At 37.5% G+C, this 18,298-nt stretch overlaps 2 protein-coding genes across 8 annotated transcripts in view; one reads left to right on the forward strand and one right to left on the reverse strand.

The window, feature by feature from the left end:
* The window catches only part of RPS3A (ribosomal protein S3A), a 1,130,248-nt gene that overhangs the window by 150,582 nt on the left and 961,368 nt on the right, over positions 1-18,298 (reverse strand). The window lies entirely within an intron of this gene.
* LRBA (LPS responsive beige-like anchor protein) overlaps positions 1-18,298 on the forward strand; it is a 758,453-nt gene that overhangs the window by 70,984 nt on the left and 669,171 nt on the right. For all 3 annotated transcript variants that reach the window (XM_050791167.1, XM_050791166.1, XM_050791168.1), the window contains exons 5-9: positions 8,739-8,834; positions 12,925-13,046; positions 13,136-13,262; positions 13,937-14,056; positions 15,338-15,484. In XM_050791167.1, the coding sequence (XP_050647124.1) occupies positions 8,739-8,834; positions 12,925-13,046; positions 13,136-13,262; positions 13,937-14,056; positions 15,338-15,484 (612 nt within the window). The remainder of the gene's footprint in view (positions 1-8,738; positions 8,835-12,924; positions 13,047-13,135; positions 13,263-13,936; positions 14,057-15,337; positions 15,485-18,298) is intronic.

Raw genomic sequence — 18,298 nt, forward strand, 5'->3', positions numbered from 1 at the left:
TCTTTTACACAGTTAGTAATTATAATTTATATCATCTATGAAAATACGATGAAGGCAAACCAGTGATTTCATTTGTAGTTTGACCCTGTTTTGAACTTTTAAACTTTTAACAAGGAGGAATGCCCTGCACTTTTCTTATTTGCTTATAAACAGATTAAAATGACATGGTATGTCTGATTATCTTTTGTTTATCCTTGTAACTGCAAATGAGATTTTTCATTTTTATTGCTGATTGTTTCAGTATTAGAGACTTGTGGACCAAAGAAACATTAATCAAATAAACTCAGCGTTGCAGCTTTTGTATGTATATGCTATGTGTATACATATATTTATATGCTATGCAGTAAAGGTATATTGTAGAACGAAATATGATAGGGAAGTTTAATCCACTCTCAATTTCAAGGAAGGCTACCCTGAGGAAGTGACTGTTAACATGAGCTCTAAAGGCTGGGTAAGGTTGACTTGGTTAAGAGGGGAGTAGAGGAGCCCCTTTGAGAACATTTTAAGCTTAAGGAATAGCTTTTGCTGAGGCCTTGTTGTGGGAAGAAGACTGAGAAAAAAGGATGGAGTGCAGGGAGAAGGGGAGAGTAAGAAGCAAAATGAGGCTAAAGAGGTAGATAAAGTATCTTATAGTCCATGTTAAAGGTTTTGGTCTCTATTTTAATGGTGAAAGTACAGTTTTTTTTTTCTTTGACTTTACGATGGTGTGAAAGTGATATGCATTCCGTATGCTCCTTGACTTAGGATGGGGCTACCTCCAGCTAAACCCATCTTAAGTTGACAGTATTTTGGGTTGAAAACATACTTTTGATTTACATTATTTTCTACTTACTGTGGGTTTATCAGGATGTAACCCTATCATAAGTTGAGGAGCATCTGTATAGTTGTTTAAAAGGATGGACTCTGGAGCAGATTGAGTTCTGATCCTGACCTTGACAGTTATTACCGATATGACTTTGGGAATGTTCCCTGCGTCAGATTCTTTTTCTGTAAACTGGGGATAATAATAATAATACCATCCCATAGGGTGATTATGAGGTTAAAATATTTTAGTGTTTTTGAAGTACCTTTTTTTTGAAATGTTTATTTTTATTTTTTTAATTTTATTTTTCCATAAGTTATTGGGGTATAGGTGGTATTTGATTACATGAGTAAGTTCTTTAGTGGTGAATTTGTGAGATTTTGGTGCACCCATCACTTGAGCAGTATACACCGCACCATATTTGTAGTCTTTTATCTCTCGCCCCCCTCCCACTCTTACCCCAAGTCCCCGAAGTCCGTTGTATCTTTCTTATTCCTTTGCGTTCTCACAGCTTAGCTCCCACGTATCAGTGAGAACATACAATGTTTGGTTTTCCATTCCTAAGTTACTTCACTTAGAATAATAGTTTCTAGTCTTATCCAGGTCACTGCAAATGCTGTTAATTCATTCCTTTTAATGGCTGAGTAGTATTCCAGTAGTATCACAGTTTCTTTCTTTTTTTTTTAAATTATACTTTAAGTTCTAGGATACACGTGCACAACGTGCAGGTTTGTTACATATGTATACATGTGCCATGTTGGTGTGCTGCACCCATTAACTCATCATTTACATTAGGTATATCTCCTAATGCTATCCCTCCCTCCTCTCCCCTCCCCACAATAGGACCCGGTGTGTGATGTTCCCCTTCCTGTGTCCAAGTGATCTCATTGTTCAGTTCCCACCTATGAGTGAGAACATGCGGTATTTGGTTTTCTGTTCTTGCGGTAGTTTGCTGAGAATGATGGTTTCCAGCTGCATCCATGTCCCTACAAAGGACATGAACTCATTCTTTTTTATGGCTGCATAGTATTCCATGGTGTATATGCGCCACATTTTCTTAATCCAGTCTGTCACTGATGGACATTTGGGTTGATTCCAAGTCTTTGCTACTGTCAATAGTGCCGCAATAAATATACGTGCGCATGTGTCTTTACAGCAGCATGACTTATAATCCTTTGGGTATATCCCCAGTAATGGGATGGCTGGATCAAATGGTATTTCTAGTTCTAGATCCTTGAGGAATCGCCACACTGTTTTCCACAATGGTTGAACTAGTTTACAGTCCCACCAACAGTGTGCAAGTGTTCCTATTTCTCCACATCCTCTCCAGCACTTGTTGTTTCCTGATTTTTTAATGATTGCCATTGTAACTGGTGTGAGATGGTATCTCATTGTGGTTTTGATTTGCATTTCTCTGATGGAGAGTGATGATGAGCATTTTTTCATGTGTCTGTTGGCTGCATGAATGTCTTCTTTTGAGAAGTGTCTGTTCATATCATTTGTCCACTTTTCGATGGGGTTGTTTGTTTTTTTTCTTGTAAATTTGATTGAGTTCTTTATAGGTTCTGGATATTAGCCCTTTGACAGATGGGTAGATTGCAAAAATTTTCTCCCATTCTGTAGGTTGCCTGTTCACTCTGATGGTAGTTTCTTTTGCTGTGCAGAGGCTCTTTAGTTTAATTAGATCCCGTTTGTCAATTTTGGCCTTTGTTGCCGTTGCTTTTGGTATTTTAGACGTGAAGTCCTTGCCCATGCCTATGTCCTGAATAGTATTACCTAGATTTTCTTCTAGGGTTTTTATGGTTTTAGTTCTAACATGTAAGCCTCTAATCCATCTTGAATTAATTTTCGTATAAGGAATAAGGAAAGGATCCAATTTCAGCTTTCTACTTATGGCTAGCCAATTTTCCCAGCACCATTTATTAAATAGGGAATCCTTTCCCCATTTCTTGTTTTTGTCAGGTTTGTCAAAGATCAGATGGCTGTAGATGTGTGGTATTATTTCTGAGGGCTCTGTTCTATTCCATTGGTCTGTATCTCTGTTTTGGTACCAGTACCATGCTGTTTTGGTTACTGTAGCCTTGTAGTATAGTTTGAAGTCAGGTAGCATGATGCCTCCAGCTTTGTTCTTTGGCTTAGAATTGTCTTGGCAATGCGGGCTCTTTTTTGGTTCCATATGAACTTTAAAGCAGTTTTCTCCAATTCTGTGAAGAAAGTCATTGGTAGCTTAATGGGGATGGCATTGAATCTATAAATTACCTTGGGCAGTATGGCCATTTTCACAATATTGATTCTTCCTATTCATGAGCATGGTATGTTCTTCCATTTGTTTGTGTCCTCTTTTATTTCACTGAGCAGTGGTCTGTAGTTCTCCTTGAAAGGTCCTTTACGTCTCTTGTAAGTTGGATTCCTAGGTATTTTATTCTCTTTGAAGCACTTGTGAATGGGAGTTCATTCATGATTTGGCTCTCTGTTTGTCTGTTACTGGTGTATAAGAATGCTTGTGATTTTTGCACATTGATTTTGTATCTTGAGACTTTGCTGAAGTTGCTTATCGGCTTAAGGAGATTTGGGACTGAGACAATGGGGTTTTCTAAATATACAATCATGTCATCTGCAAACAGGGACAATTTGACTTCTTCTTTTCCTAACTGAATACCCTTTATTTCTTTCTCTTGCCTGATTGCCCTAGCCAGAACTTCCAACACTATGTTGAATAGGAATGGTGAGAGATGGCATCCCTGTCTTGTGCCAGTTTTCAAAGGGAATGCTTCCAGTTTTTGCCCATTCAGTATGATATTGGCTGTGGGTTTTTCATAAATAGCTCTTACTATTTTGAGATACGTTCCATCAGTACCGAATTTATTGAGAGTTTTTAGCATGAAGGGCTGTTGAATTTTGTCAAAGGCCTTTTCTGCATCTATTGATATAATCATGTGGTTTTTGTCTTTGGTTCTGTTTATATGCTGGATTACGTTTATTGATTTGCATATATTGAACCAGCCTTGCATCCCAGGGATGAAGCCCACTTGATCATGGTGGATAAGCTTTTTGATGTGCTGCTGGATTCACTTTGCCAGTATTTTATTGAGGAAATTTGCATCGATGTTCATCAGGGATATTGGTCTAATTCTCTTTTTTTGTTGTGTCTCTGCCAGGCTTTGGTATCAGGATGATGTTGGCCTCATAAAATGAGTTAGGGAAGATTCCCTCTTTTTCTATTGATTGGAATAGTTTCAGAAGGAATGGTACCAGCTCCTCTTTGTACCTCTGGTAGAATTCGGCTGTGAATCCGTCTGGTCCTGGACTTTTTTTGGTCGGTAGGCTATTAATTATTGCCTCAATTTCAGAGCCTGCTATTGGTCTATTCAGGGATTCAACTTCTTCCTGGTTTAGTCTTGGGAGAGTGTAAGTGTCCAGGAAATTATCCATTTCTTCTAGGTTTTCTAGTTTATTTGCGTAGAGGTGTTTATAGTATTCTCTGATGGTAGTTTGTATTTCTGTGGGGTCGGTGGTGATATCCCCTTTATCATTTTTTATTGCATGTATTTTATTCTTCTGTCTTTTCTTCTTTATTAGTCTTGCTAGCGGTCTATCAATTTTGGTGATCTTTTCAAAAAAGTAGCTCCTGGATTCATTGATTTTTTTGGAGGGTTTTTTGTGTCTCTATCTCCTTCAGTTCTGCTCTGATCTTAGTTATTTCTTGCCTTCTGCTAGCTTTTGAATGTGTTTGCTCTTGCTTCTCTAGCTCTTTTAATTGTGATGTTAGGGTGTCAATTTTAGATCTTTCCAGCTTTCTCTTGTGGGCATTTAGTGCTATAAATTTCCCTCTACACACTGCTTTAAATGTGTCCCAGAGATTCTGGTATGTTGTATCTTTGTTCTCATTGGTTTCAAAGAACATCTTTATTTCTGCCTTCATTTCGTTATGGACCCAGTAGTCATTCAGGAGCAGGTTGTTCAGTTTCGACGTAGTTGAGCGGTTTTGATTGAGTTTCTTAGTCCTGAGTTCTAGTTTGTTTGCACTGTGGTCTGACAGACAGTTTGTTATAATTTCTGTTCTTGTACATTTGCTGAGGAGTGCTTTACTTCCAACTATGTGGTCAATTTTGGAATAAGTGCGATGTGGTGCTGAGAATAATGTATATTCTGTTGATTTGAGGTGGAGATTTCTGTAGATGTCTATTAGGTCTGCTTGGTGCAGAGTTGAGTTCAATTCCTGGATATCCTTGTTAACTTTCTGTCTTGTTGATCTGTCTAATGTTGACAGTGGGGTGTTAAAGTCTCCCATTATTATTGTATGGGAGTCTAAATCTCTTTGTAAGTCTCTAAGGACTTGCTTTATGAATCTGGGTGCTCCTGTATTGGGTGCATATATATTTAGGATAGTTAGCTCTTCCTGATGAATTGATCCCTTTACCATTATGTAATGGCCTTCTTTGTCTCTTTTGATCATTGATAGTTTAAAGTCTGTTTTATCAGAGACTAGGATTGCAACCCCTGCTTTTTTTTGTTCTCCATTTGCTTGGTAGATCTTCCTCCATCCCTTTATTTTGAGCCTATGTGTGTCTCTGCATGTGAGATGGGTCCCCTGAATACAGCAAACTGATGGGTCTTGACTCTATCCAATTTGCCAGTCTATGTCTTTTAATTGGACCATTTAGTCCATTTACATTTAAGGTTAATATTGTTATGTGTGGACTTGATCCTGTCATTATGATATTAGCTGGTTATTTTGCTCGCTAGTTGATGCACAGTTTCTTCCTAGCATCGATGGACTTTACATTTTGACATGTTTTTGCAATGGCTAGTACCTGTTGTTCCTTTCCATGTTTAGTGCTTCTTTCAGGATCTCTTGTAGGGCAGGCCTGGTGTTGACAAAATCTCTCAGCATTTGCTTGTCTGTAAAGGATTTTATTTCTCCTTTGCTTATGAAGCTTAGTTTGGCTGGATATGAAATTCTGGGTTGAAAATTCTTTTCTTTCAGAATGTTGAGTGTTGGCCCCCACTCTCTTCTGGCTTGTAGAGTTTCTGCCGAGAGATCTGCTGTTAGTCTGATGGGCTTCCCTTTGTGGGTAACCCGACCTTTCTCTCTGGCTGCCCTTAACATTTTTTACTTCATTTCAACTTTGGTGAATCTGACAATTATGTGTCTTGGAGTTGCTCTTCTCGAGGAGTATCTTTGTGGCGTTCTCTGTATTTCCTGAATTTGGATGTTGGCCTGCCTTACTAGGTTGGGGAAGTTCTCCTGGATGATATCCTGCAGAGTGTTTTCCAGCTTGGTTCCATTTTCCCCGTCACTTTCAGGCACTCCAATCAGACGTAGATTTGGTCTTTTCACATAATCCCATATTTCTTGGAGGCTTTGTTCATTTCTTTTTACTCTTTTTTCTCTATACTTCTCTTCTCGCTTCATTTCATTCATTTGATCTTCAATCGCTGATACTCTTTCTTCCAGATGATCGAGTCAGTTACTGAAGCTTGTGCATTTGTCACGTAGTTCTCGTGTTATGGTTTTCATCTCTATCATTTCTTTTAAGGACTGCTCTATATTGGTTATTCTAGTTAGCCATTTGTCAAATCTTTTTTGAAGGTTTTTAGTTTCTTTGTGCTGGTTACGTAGTTCCTCCTTTAGCTCTGAGAAGTTTGATTGACTGAAGCCTTTATCTCTCGACTCATCAGAGTCTTTCTCTGTCCAGCTTTGTTTTGTTGCTGGCGATGAGCTGCATTCCTTTGGAGGGGGAGATGTGCTCTGATTTTTTGAATTTCCAGCTTTTCTGCACTGTTTTTTCCCCATCTTTGTGGTTTTATCTGCCTTTGGTCTTTGATGATGGTGACGTACTGCTGGGGTTTTGGTGTGGGTGTTCTTTCTGTTTGTTAGTTTTCCTTCTAACACTCAGGACCCTCAGCTGTAGGTCTGTTAGAGTTTGCTTGAGGTCCTCTCCAGACCTTGTTTGCCTGGGTATCAGCAGTGGAGGCTGCAGAAGATAGAATATTGCTGAACAGTGCGTGTTGCTGTCTGATTCTTGCTGTAGAAGCTTTGTCTCGGGGTGTACCCCGCCGTGTGAGGTGTGAGGTGTCAGTCTGCACCTAGTGAGGGATGTCTCCCAGTTGGGCTACTTGGGTCAGGGACCCACTTAAGCAGGCAGTCTGTCTGTTCTCAGATCTCAACCTCTGTACTGGGAGATCCACTGCTCTCTTCAGAGGTTTCAGACGGGGGCATTTACCTCTGTCGAGGTTTCTGCTGCTTTTTGTTTAGCTATGACCTGTCCCCAGAGGAGGAGTCTACAGAGGCAGGCCGGCCTCCTTGAGCTGTGGTGGGCTCCACCCAATTTGAGCTTCCAGGTGGCTTTGTTTACCTACTTAAGCCTCAGCAATGGTGGGCACCCCTCCCCCAGCCTTGCTGCTGCCTTGCAGTTAGATCTCAGACTGCTGTGCTAGCAATGAGGGAGGCTCCGTGGGCATGGGACCCTCTGGGCCAGGTGAGGGATATAGTCTCCTGGTGTGCCGTTTGCTAGGACTCTTGGTAAAGTGCAGTATTAGGGTGGGAGTTACCCGATTTTCCAGGTGTTGTGTGTCTCAATTTCCTTTGGCTAGGAAAAGGAATTCCCTTCCCCCTTGCGCTTCCCAGGTGAGGCGATGCCTCGCCCTGCTTCAGCTCTTGCTGGTCGGGCTGCACCCACGGACCAGCGCCAACTCTCTGACATGACCCAGTGAGATGAACCTGGTACCTCAGTTGAAAATGCAGAAATCACCCATCTTCTGTGTCGCTCACGCTGGGCCTGGAGGCTGGAGCTGTTCCTATTCGGCCATCTTATCACAGTTTCTTTATCCACTCATTGATTGATGGGCATTTGGGTTGGTTCCACGATTTTGCAATTGTCAGTTATGCTGCTATAAACATGCTTGTACAAGTATCTTTTTGAAGTAGCTTTAACAGTGGAGTATAGTAAGCATTATTTAAGTATTTGTTAAATTATTAAGTGTCTTAATTTTAAAGAAGGGTGGGTGGTGGGTTGATGTAGTTTGTATTTTTAAAAGATCATTTTTCGCTGGGTGTGGTGGCTCATGCCTGTAATCCCAGCACTTTGGGAGGCTGAGGCAGGCGGATCACTTGAAGTCAGGATTTCGAGACCAGCCTGGCCAATGTGGTGAAACCCTGCCTCTACTAAAAATACAAAAAATATAGGCCAGGCACGGTGGCTTATGCCCGCAATTCCAGTACTTTGGGAGGCCCAGGTGGATGGATCACCTGAGGTCGGTTCAAGACCAGCCTGACCAACATGGAGAAACCCCATCTCTGCTAAAAATACAAGTTAGCTGTGTGTGGTGGCGTGCACCTGTACCACACAGGTGCTTGGAAGGCCGAGGCAGGAGAATTGCTTGAACCTGGGAGGAAGAGGTTGTGGTGAGCTGAGATTGCACCCATTGCAGTCTATCCTGAGTGACAGAGCGAGACTCCATCTCAGAATCAAAACAAACAAAAAAATTAGCTGGTGTGGTGGCACACACCTGTAATCCCAGCTACTCTGCAGGTGAATCACTTGAACCCGGGAGGCAGAGTTTGCAGTGAGCCGAGATCGCGCCACTGCACTTGGACTCCAGCCTGGGCGGCAGAACGAGACTCCGTCTCAAAAAAAGAAAGAAAGAAAAGATCATTTTTGCTGCAGCTTGGAGAAGAGTTTTAGGTGTCTAATAATATTGGCTTGTATTTATTGAATACCTAATAGGCCCTAGAGCATTACAAAAACTGGTGTAGAGTACATTATTTCTTTAAGATAATTGAAAATAACTTAAAAGTTGTTTTCTATGCTTTTAAGCTTATAGCATTATTCCTGTATACATTAAAGCAAGACTATATTAAAAATGTGTTTTTTTTTTGTTTTTGGTCTTATGGTGAATACTGTGGTTAATGAATTGTTAATTATCTTCATAGCCTCCACATGCTGGGAAGTTACTGTCTGTGTTAAAACATATGCCTCAGAAGTATGGTCCTGATGCCTTTTTTAACTTTCCAGGAAAGAGTGCTGCAGTAAGTAAATATTAATGAGGAAATCACTCCCAGTTCTTCTTTCCTTTGCTCCCTGAAAGTACAGCCCTGTGAACACCCCTGACAGGTTCTGTGCTAGGTAGAAACTTCTGTTCAACATACTTTAATCCTTATGACTGCATGTTACTTTTTTGTAATTGCTTTGGAGGTTGAGGAAACAGAGGCTTAAATTAGTTGAGAAAATGTTCAGTCACAGCTTGAGTCAGCAATGGAATAAGAACCTCATTCTTTTAAACATAGCCGTGTTGTCTTAAGGAGCTGTTTGTGTGTAACACCTTCATGTCTGTCTTTGTGAACATCTTTCTCTCACCTTTCATTACTCTACCTGTGTTTTTTTTTGTACCTGGTGTATAGAATGATAGTGAAGACATAGAGGCTTTGAAATTTACTATGCAAGTTTTCCTTGACTTGTGAGTTTCCAAATTATGTTGATCTCAGCGTTCCTGTAAGCTGTTAATCAGTTTATACATAAGACAATTATGTATAATAGTGATATCTGTAATGTTTCATAATGTTATTGAAGCACATTCTATAATATATATGTTATTTATGGAAGTTTTTAAAATCTCCTCATTATTACGTTGGTCAGTCTTTTACAAGCAAAACAAACTATTTTTTTTTTTCTTTTTGAGACAGAGTTTTGCTCTTGTTGCCCAGGCTGGAGTGCAGTGGCGCGAGCTCGGCTCACTGCAACCTCTGCCTCCCGGGTTCTAGTGATTCTCCTGCCTCAGCCTCCTGAGTAGCTGGGATTACAAGCACCCACCACCAAGCCTGACTAATTTTTGTATTTTTAGTAGTGATGGGGTTTTGCCATGTTGGCCAGGCTTGTCTGGAACTCCTGACCTCAGGTGATCCATCCACCTCAGCCTCCCGAAGTGCTGGGATTACAGGCGTGAGTCACCATGCCCGGCCCAAAACAAACTTTTAAAAAAGATATTTCAGTCTGTTCTTTTCCTGAGCTTATCTTTCAATCATTGTTTTATGTTTGTTCTCATAAAATCTTATATTAGGCCCTGTGTAGCCTGGCAATATCTGCAGAAAGATAAGAATATGTTTTAATATGACATTTGTGATATTTGAGTTTTATATACACAATATACAACTTTCTTTGAAAAGTTTTATTGCCCAGTTTTTTCCTTTACAGTTTTTCCTTATAAGGCTTTTAGATTTGTAGCTTTTCAGAATAATTTTACTTTCTTATCATAGCCTATCATTGCCTCTAACATTAAAAAAAGTGTTCTTAAGAGATTAACTTTTTTCGTGCCTCATGTTATAATTTTATTATTTACAGTTCTCTGAGATTGCAGTGCATGCATTTATCTTGAAAGTAGGGCAGGTGAGCTGAACAGCTTTTGAAACTTGAAGAGAATAGATGTTTTAAATATGTTCAGTGTCTTCCTTTCCTTAAACATAGCTTTTACTGGGAATTTAAAGTATTCATTAATGAAGTATTTTTGCAAAACTTATACATCTTTGCTATTATTTTTGGTGAGAGACAACATGTGTACACACTGAATATATGTTTTCCTCCTAAAATTTTTTTTTGTCAGTCTGTGAGTTGTAGTTATTCTTTTCCTTTTTTCTTAATGCAACGTTCATTTTAAATCAGCCTCTTGAAGTCTCAGTGTTATTACTGAAGTTTGTCTCTGTGATGTCTTTCATATTTTAGGTCATATCTAATACATATAAAAGAATGTATGTATATATTATATGTATACATAAATGCATATGTAAGTTACAATAAAACAGAAGCTTGTATAGTTTGAATTTTTTAAAAAACAGCTTTATTGAGATATAATTCACATACCACACAATTAACTCCTTTAAAGTATATAGTACAGTAGGTAAATGTGTTCACAGAGTTGTCAACCATCACCACAGTCAATTTTGGGACATTCTCATCACACCCAAAAGAAACCCCATACTGATTAGCAGCCACTCCCCATATTCCCCAGCCCTATTCTGGACCATTCATATTAGTGGAATCATACAACATGTGGTATTTTGTGACTGCCTTTTTTCATTTATCATAATGTTTTCAGGGTCCATCCATGGTATAGCATGTATCAGTACTTCTTTCCTTTTTATGGCTAATATTATATTGTACGGATATACCATACTTTATTTAATCATTTGTCAACTAATGGATATCTGGGATTTTCACTTTTTGGGCTACTATGAATAATACTGCTATGGACATTAGTGTACAATTTTATGTGTGGACATATGTTTTAATGTCCCCATCTCTAGACTGGGTCGTATGGTCTTTGTTTAACATTTTGATGAACTTGCAGACTATTTTTCAAAGTAGCTGTAACATTTTATGATTCCACTAGCAATGCATAAGGGTCAAATTTCTCTACATCCTTGCCAACATGGTTAATGTCTATTTTTTTTGTTTTTGAGATGGAGTCTTGCTCTGTCACCCAGACTGCAATGCACTGGTGTGCTCTTGGCTCACTGCAACCTCCGCCTCCCCGATTCAAGCGATTCTTGTGTCTCAGCTTCCTGAGTAGCTGGGATTACAGGTGCATACCACCATGCCTAGCTGATTTTTGTATTTTTTCATAGAGACGGGATTTCACCATATTGGCCATGCTGGTCTTGAACTCCTGACCTCAAGTGAGCCATCTGCCTCAGCCTCCCAAAGTGTTGGGATTATAGGCGTGAGCCACCGCATCCGGCCAATATCTGTCTCTGTGATTGTATTAATAGCTATCCTAGTTGGTATAAAGTGGTATCTCATTGTAGTTTTGATTTGCATTTCCTTTATGACTAATGATATTGAGCATCTTTTTATGTTTTTATTGGCTATTTGTATATCTTCTTTGGAAACATTTATATTGAGATCTTTTGCCCATTTTAAAATGTTACTTGTCCTTTTATTATTGAGTTGTAGGAGTACTTTATATATTTTGGTTACAAGTCCTTTATCATTTATTCAGTTTGCAAATGTTTACTCCATTCTTGTGGCTTGTCTTTTCACTTTTTTGATGGTGTTCCTTAAAGCACAGGTTTTAATTTTAATAAAGTCCAATGTATATATTTTTTCTTTTGTCACTTGTCCTTTTGGTGGCATAATAAGGATTTGCCTAACCAAAGGACACCAGGGCCTGATGCTAATACCACAGTCTTCATCCCTGTTACTTTATATTAATGGTAGGTTTTGAAATTGGTAGTATGAGTCCTCTAACTTTGTTCTTCTTCTTTTTTTTTTGAGATGGAGTTTTGTTCTTGTCACCCAGGCTGGAGTGCAATGGCACGATCTCGGCTCACTGCAACCTCCGCCTCGTGGGTTCAAGCAATTCTCCTGCCTCAGCCTCCTGAGTAGCTGGGATTACAGGCACCCACTACCATGACTGGCTAATTTTTGTGTTGTTTTAGTAGAGACAGGGTTTCACCATGTTAGTCAGGCCAGTCTTGAACACCTAACCTCAGGTTATCCACCCACCTTGGCCTCCCAAAGTGCTGGGATTACAGGCGTGAGCCACTGTGTCTGGCCTGTTCTTTTTAAAGATTGTTTTGGCTATACAAGATCCTTTTATTATGTAGTATGATCTTTTAAATAAAAATCTAAACCAAGTGGTAAAGCCATTTGTATATTGACCTCTGAATAAAAATATTATGAACTAATCTTCTTCAGTTTTATATTTGTAGTTTTATAAAAGCAGCATATACCAAGTTTTTCTGTTTTCTCTTTCCATTCCTGTCCATCTTTGTCTATTCTAATACCTTAAAGTTTCATCAAATTTCCAATTTGTTATCACTTCCTATCTCTTTTAATTTGAATCTCTGTGGATATGTTCATTTTAAGAAATGAAGAATACAAGATTCATGTGTCCAGGTTACACTGAATTTTTTTCATTTAATTAACATTACTATGTATTAGGGAAAATTAAAAAGTTACTACAAGTCTTCTTCCGGATAAAGAGTCGTCTTTCAGATATTTTGATTGTGACATAAAGTAATGTGATGTAGTACAAATATATGTAGCATTGCAAAGTCTTATTTTCATGATTTTAATAATACGGGGTTTCACGTGAGTCAATAACTCAAAGTTTCTTTCCTTTAGGCTATTGCATTACCTCCTATAGCCAAATGGCCGTACCAGAATGGTTTTACATTTCATACATGGCTTAGAATGGATCCTGTAAATAACATCAATGTAGATAAGGATAAACCGTATTTGTATTGGTATGTATTTATGTAACTGATTAGTGTTAAAACCTTACTTTGAAACTGAGAAGAATATTTAGAGGTAAATGAAAACCTAATCTTTATAGTTTCAGAACCAGCAAAGGTCTTGGCTATTCTGCTCATTTTGTTGGAGGCTGTTTGATTATAACATCAATAAAGTCAAAAGGAAAAGGCTTTCAACATTGTGTGAAATTTGATTTCAAGCCACAAAAGGTACAGGATCTTATTGAGTCATAGTTATGTTAACAAGCTATGCTAGTCATCAAAATGCTTAGTTTTAATGTTATTCATATAATAACATGCTAAAGCACAACTCCATTTTTACTGTTTCAAAAGATGAAGCGTAAATCACTGGATAATTGACCTCTCTGATTTGGATATGAAAAAGATTGCAAATTTAGTTATTTATGGAGATCAAGGGAGACACAAATAGGAAATATCTATGGCATTTATTTTACTATTGCAAATTTAATATGTGTTTGCTTTTGTACCTTAAAAATTAGTGGTTAATAAATGGTTCATCAACAAAATGTATAGGTAGATAGGTAGTCAGATAGATTAAGCAAATATGGCAAAAATTTGACAATTGTGGAATCTAGGTGGTGCGAAAAGGGGGTGTTTGTACTTGATTTTCAGATTTTTGGGGTATGTTTGAAAACTTCCATAATAAAAAGCTGGAAAAATAATCTAGTGATTAAGTTCTTATCAGTTGAAAGGCCCATGAATAGATAATTGTTCCAGAAGGTAAATATTGAATTTAACAAAGGTAGTCTTATTTTATTTTTAGGTTGAATTACAACTTATCATTTAACTTTTACTCATCAATATGGTTGCGTTATTGGGATAATTGTTATCTTTGTATTTTTAACTGTTTTTTGCTTCTTCAGTGGTATATGGTTACCATAGTGCACATCTATAACCGATGGAAGAATAGTGAACTTCGATGTTATGTGAATGGTGAACTGGCTTCCTATGGAGAGATAACATGGTTTGTCAACACTAGTGATGTAAGTAGTTTCAAAATGTTGCAATGAAAAAAATGATTTTAAAAACATGAATTTTTTAAAGAAGAAAATGTTTTACAACTTGAATATAAAATTCAAAATATTACAATGGTAGATTTTTATAAACATAATTTGGCTAGCATGTTAATTTGTTAATAGAACTTAATGTGTCACTAAAATATTAGTCCTTGTTATAAAATTATTCTGTATAGGTAGAAATGAGGATTTATAGCTAACAGTGGCTATATCTGGGGAGTGGGTCATTGGTTCATTTATCAAAATGAACGAGACCTCCACTATAGGGTTCTGATCATTTTTCTGAATTAGTTAAATGATGCATGCTTATAAATCTTGTATATAATTCTAACTGCTATAGATAACTAGTATGTTGTAACATTTACAGGTTTCAAAAATAAATCTATAGGTTAGAATGAAATTTACAATGTTTTTCCTGTAATTATTTTTTTTTAATAAAAACTTGAAAAATACAGAGCAGGAAAATGAACATAAAGCATATTACCCATACACCATTAACTCCTCTTTTCATATCCTTTGCTACACATATATACATATTTTGTAATGTTAACCTTAAGAGATCAGGGTCCTGAATCAGACAGACTTAGGTTTGAATCTCAACTCTGTCGTTTATTGACTGTATGACCTTACCTAAATATTAGGCCTTAGTATTTTTCCTCCTGAAAATGGACATAAAATAATTAATACCTCAGAAAGTTGTCATCTGATTAAATGATATTAAATAATATCCATAAATCTATTACCAGAGTGCCTTATGCAGAATGAGTGCTCAGTAAATGTTAGCTCCTTTTTAATACAAAAAAGGGCTCGTATGTAAGTATCGTTTTGTAACCTGTTTTTTCTTACATTAACTTTTACTGAGTGCTTTTTGTATTCCAGGCATTGTAATAAATAGCTTTATTTTCAAAAAGCCCCAGCAACCTTGCAAGATAAGCATTATTATAATCTTCATTTTACAGATTGGTGAAGTACAAAGAGGTTAAGTAACTTGCCATACTCAGTGGCATAGGATGCAGGGATTTGATCTAGGTGGGTTGGCTTGAGAACACATGTGTTTCAAACTTTTCTATATCCCCTAATATCATTACCTACACATTTTTCAACATTCTTTCTAATGGTTTTATGGTATAAATTATTTTAGTCTATTTAGATACAGTTTAGAATGGACAACACATTTGTGATAATATAGGTTTTTATTATTTTTGGAGTTTTTTTTTTTTTCTAATTCCTTTTTTTTTTCATTTACAGACCTTTGACAAATGTTTCCTGGGCTCATCAGAAACAGCAGATGCTAATAGAGTATTCTGTGGCCAGATGACTGCAGTTTACCTTTTCAGTGAAGCTCTTAATGCAGCTCAGATATTTGCTATTTATCAGTTGGGCCTGGGATACAAGGTAGTTTACTTACTGTTTTGTGCTTAACTAATGTTAGTTCAGCTTGATTTGAAGGTGGGTTATACATGCAGGGTTTGGTTAATAGATACAAAAAAAAAAAAAAATGAGACCTACTATTTGATACCACAGTAGGGTGACTATAATCAATAAAAACTGTACATTTTAAAATAGTGTAACTGGATGATTTTCAACTAAATAGATAAATGCTTGAAGGGATGGATATCCATTCTCCATGATGTGCTTATTGCACGTTGCATGACTGTATTAAAACATCTTATGGGCCCCACAAATATATACACCTAAAATGTACCCACAACAATAGAGATGTGTGCCAACGGTAACCAGAAAAGAGTAGGAGTAGCCTACTTAAATTAGACAAAATAGACTTTAAGTCAAAAACTGTCAAAAGAGACAAGGACGTTTTATGATGATAGGGTCAGTTCGCCAGAAAGATAGGACAAATATAGATATATGTACCTAATATCAGCGCTCTCAAATATGTGAAGCAAACTTTGATAGAATTAAAAGAAGTAGCTAGCAACACCATGATAGTAGGAGACTTCAGTATTCAACTTTCAATAATGAATAGAACAACCAGACAGAAGATCAATAAGTAAACAGAAGACTTGAACAGCAGTGCAGCCCAATGTATTTAGCAGTAATATACATAACACTCGATGAAACAACAGCAGAATGTGCATTCTTCTTCTTCTTCTTCTTTTTTTTGGGACAGAGTTTCGCTCTTGTCGCCCAGGCTGGAGTGCAATGGCACGATCTTGGCTCATTGCAACCTCCACCTCCTGGGTTCAAGCAATTCTCCTGCCTCAGTCTCCCAAGTAGCTGGGATTACAGGCATGTGGCACCACACCTGGCTAATTTTGTAATTTCAATAGAGATGGGGTTTTGCCATTTTGGTCAGGCTGGTCTCAAACTCCTGACCTTAGGTGATCTTCCCGCCTTGGCTTCCCAAAGTGCTGGGATTGCAGGTGTGAGCCACTGCGCCTGGCCTGCATTCTTCTTAAGCACACATGGAACATTCTCCAGGATAGACATGTGTTATGCCACAAAGTGAGTGTCAACAAAGTTAAGATTGAAATTATACCAAGTATCTTTTTTGACCACAGTAAAATGAAACTGGAAACCAGTTGCCAAAGAAAAACTGGAAAGTCCACCAACATGTAGAAATTAAACAACACACTTAAAACAGCCATTGGGTCAAAGATAAATCACAAGGAAAATTTGAAAATATCTTGAGACAAATCAAAATATAAGCACAACCTACCAAAACTTACGGGATTCAGTGACCTCAGTCTAAGAGAGAAGATTATGGTGATAATGACTGATAAGAAAGATCTCAGATCAGCAACCTAATTTATACAGTATGGAACTGGAAAAAGAACAGATAAAGTCAGTGTTAGCAGATAGAAGGAAGTGGTAAAAATCCGAGCAGAAATGAATGAACTAGAACAGCAGTCCCCAACCTTTTTGGTCCCAGAGACCAGTTTCATGGAAGACAGTTTTCCCACATACCATGGGTGGTGGGGGCACAGCAGGAATGGTTTTGGGATGATTCAAATGCATTACGTTTATTGTGCACTTTATTTCTGTTATTATTACATTGTAATATATAATGAAATAATTATACGACTCACCATAATGTAGAATCGGTGGGAGCCCTGAGCTTGTTTTCCTGCAACTAGACGGTCCCATCCAGGGGTGATGGGAGACAGTGACAGATTATCAGGTATTAATTTCTCATAAGGAGCACGCAATGTAGATCCCTTGCATGTACAGTTCACAATAGGGTTCACCTTCCTATACAAATCTGATCTGACAGGAGGTGGAGCTCAGGCAGTAATGTGAGTGATAGGGAGTGGCTGTAAATACAGATGAAGCTTGGCTTGCTTGCCCCTGCTCACTTCTTGCTGTTGTTCCTAATAGGTTATATACCTGGTTAGGGACCCTTGGAATAGAAAATAGAAAAGTAGTGAGAAAAAAATCAGTGAAACTAACAGGTCTTTTTTTTTTTTTTTTTAATTAAACATCAACAAAATTGACAAATTCTTATGAAGACTAAGGAAAAAAGAAGAGTACATAAATAAGTAAAATCAGAAATTAAGGAGGAGGCATTATAACATGCCGCAGAAATAGAAAGAATTATAAAAGAATGCTATGAAAAGTATGCCAACAAATTGGATAATTTTGAAGAAATGGATAATTTTCTAGAAACATACATCCTACTGAGACTGAATCAAGAATAAATTTTAAAAATCTGAAAAGACCTATAGCTAGTAAGGAGATTGAACCAATAATAAAAAACTTTTCAACAAAGAAAGCTGAGGACTAGATGGCTTCACTGGAGAATGCTATCAGTTATTTGAAGAAGAATTAACACCAGTTCTCCTCAAATTTACAAAAATTTTAAGAGGAGGGAACATTTTCAAACTGATTTTATGAGGCCAGTGTTACCCTGATACCAAAGCCAGATCAAGATAGTAAAAGAAAGAAAACTATAGACCAATATCCCTGATGAATATTGATGGAAAAATCCTCAATAAAACACTAAGAAATTGAATTTAACAGCACATTAAAAGAATGATACACATTGTCAAATTAAGATTTGTTTCTGGAATGCAAAGATGGTTCAACATGAAAATCAGTCAATGCAATGTACCACATTAACAGTGAATTACAAAATTTATATGGTCATATATCAACTGATACAGAAAAAGCATTTGACAAAATTCAACACTCTTTCTTGATTAAAAAAAAACAAACAACACTCAACAATCTATGAATAGAAGGAAACTACCT

The sequence above is a fragment of the Macaca thibetana genome, chromosome 5 (genome assembly GCF_024542745.1).
Source record: "Macaca thibetana thibetana isolate TM-01 chromosome 5, ASM2454274v1, whole genome shotgun sequence".
Taxonomy (NCBI): Eukaryota; Metazoa; Chordata; class Mammalia; order Primates; family Cercopithecidae; genus Macaca; species Macaca thibetana.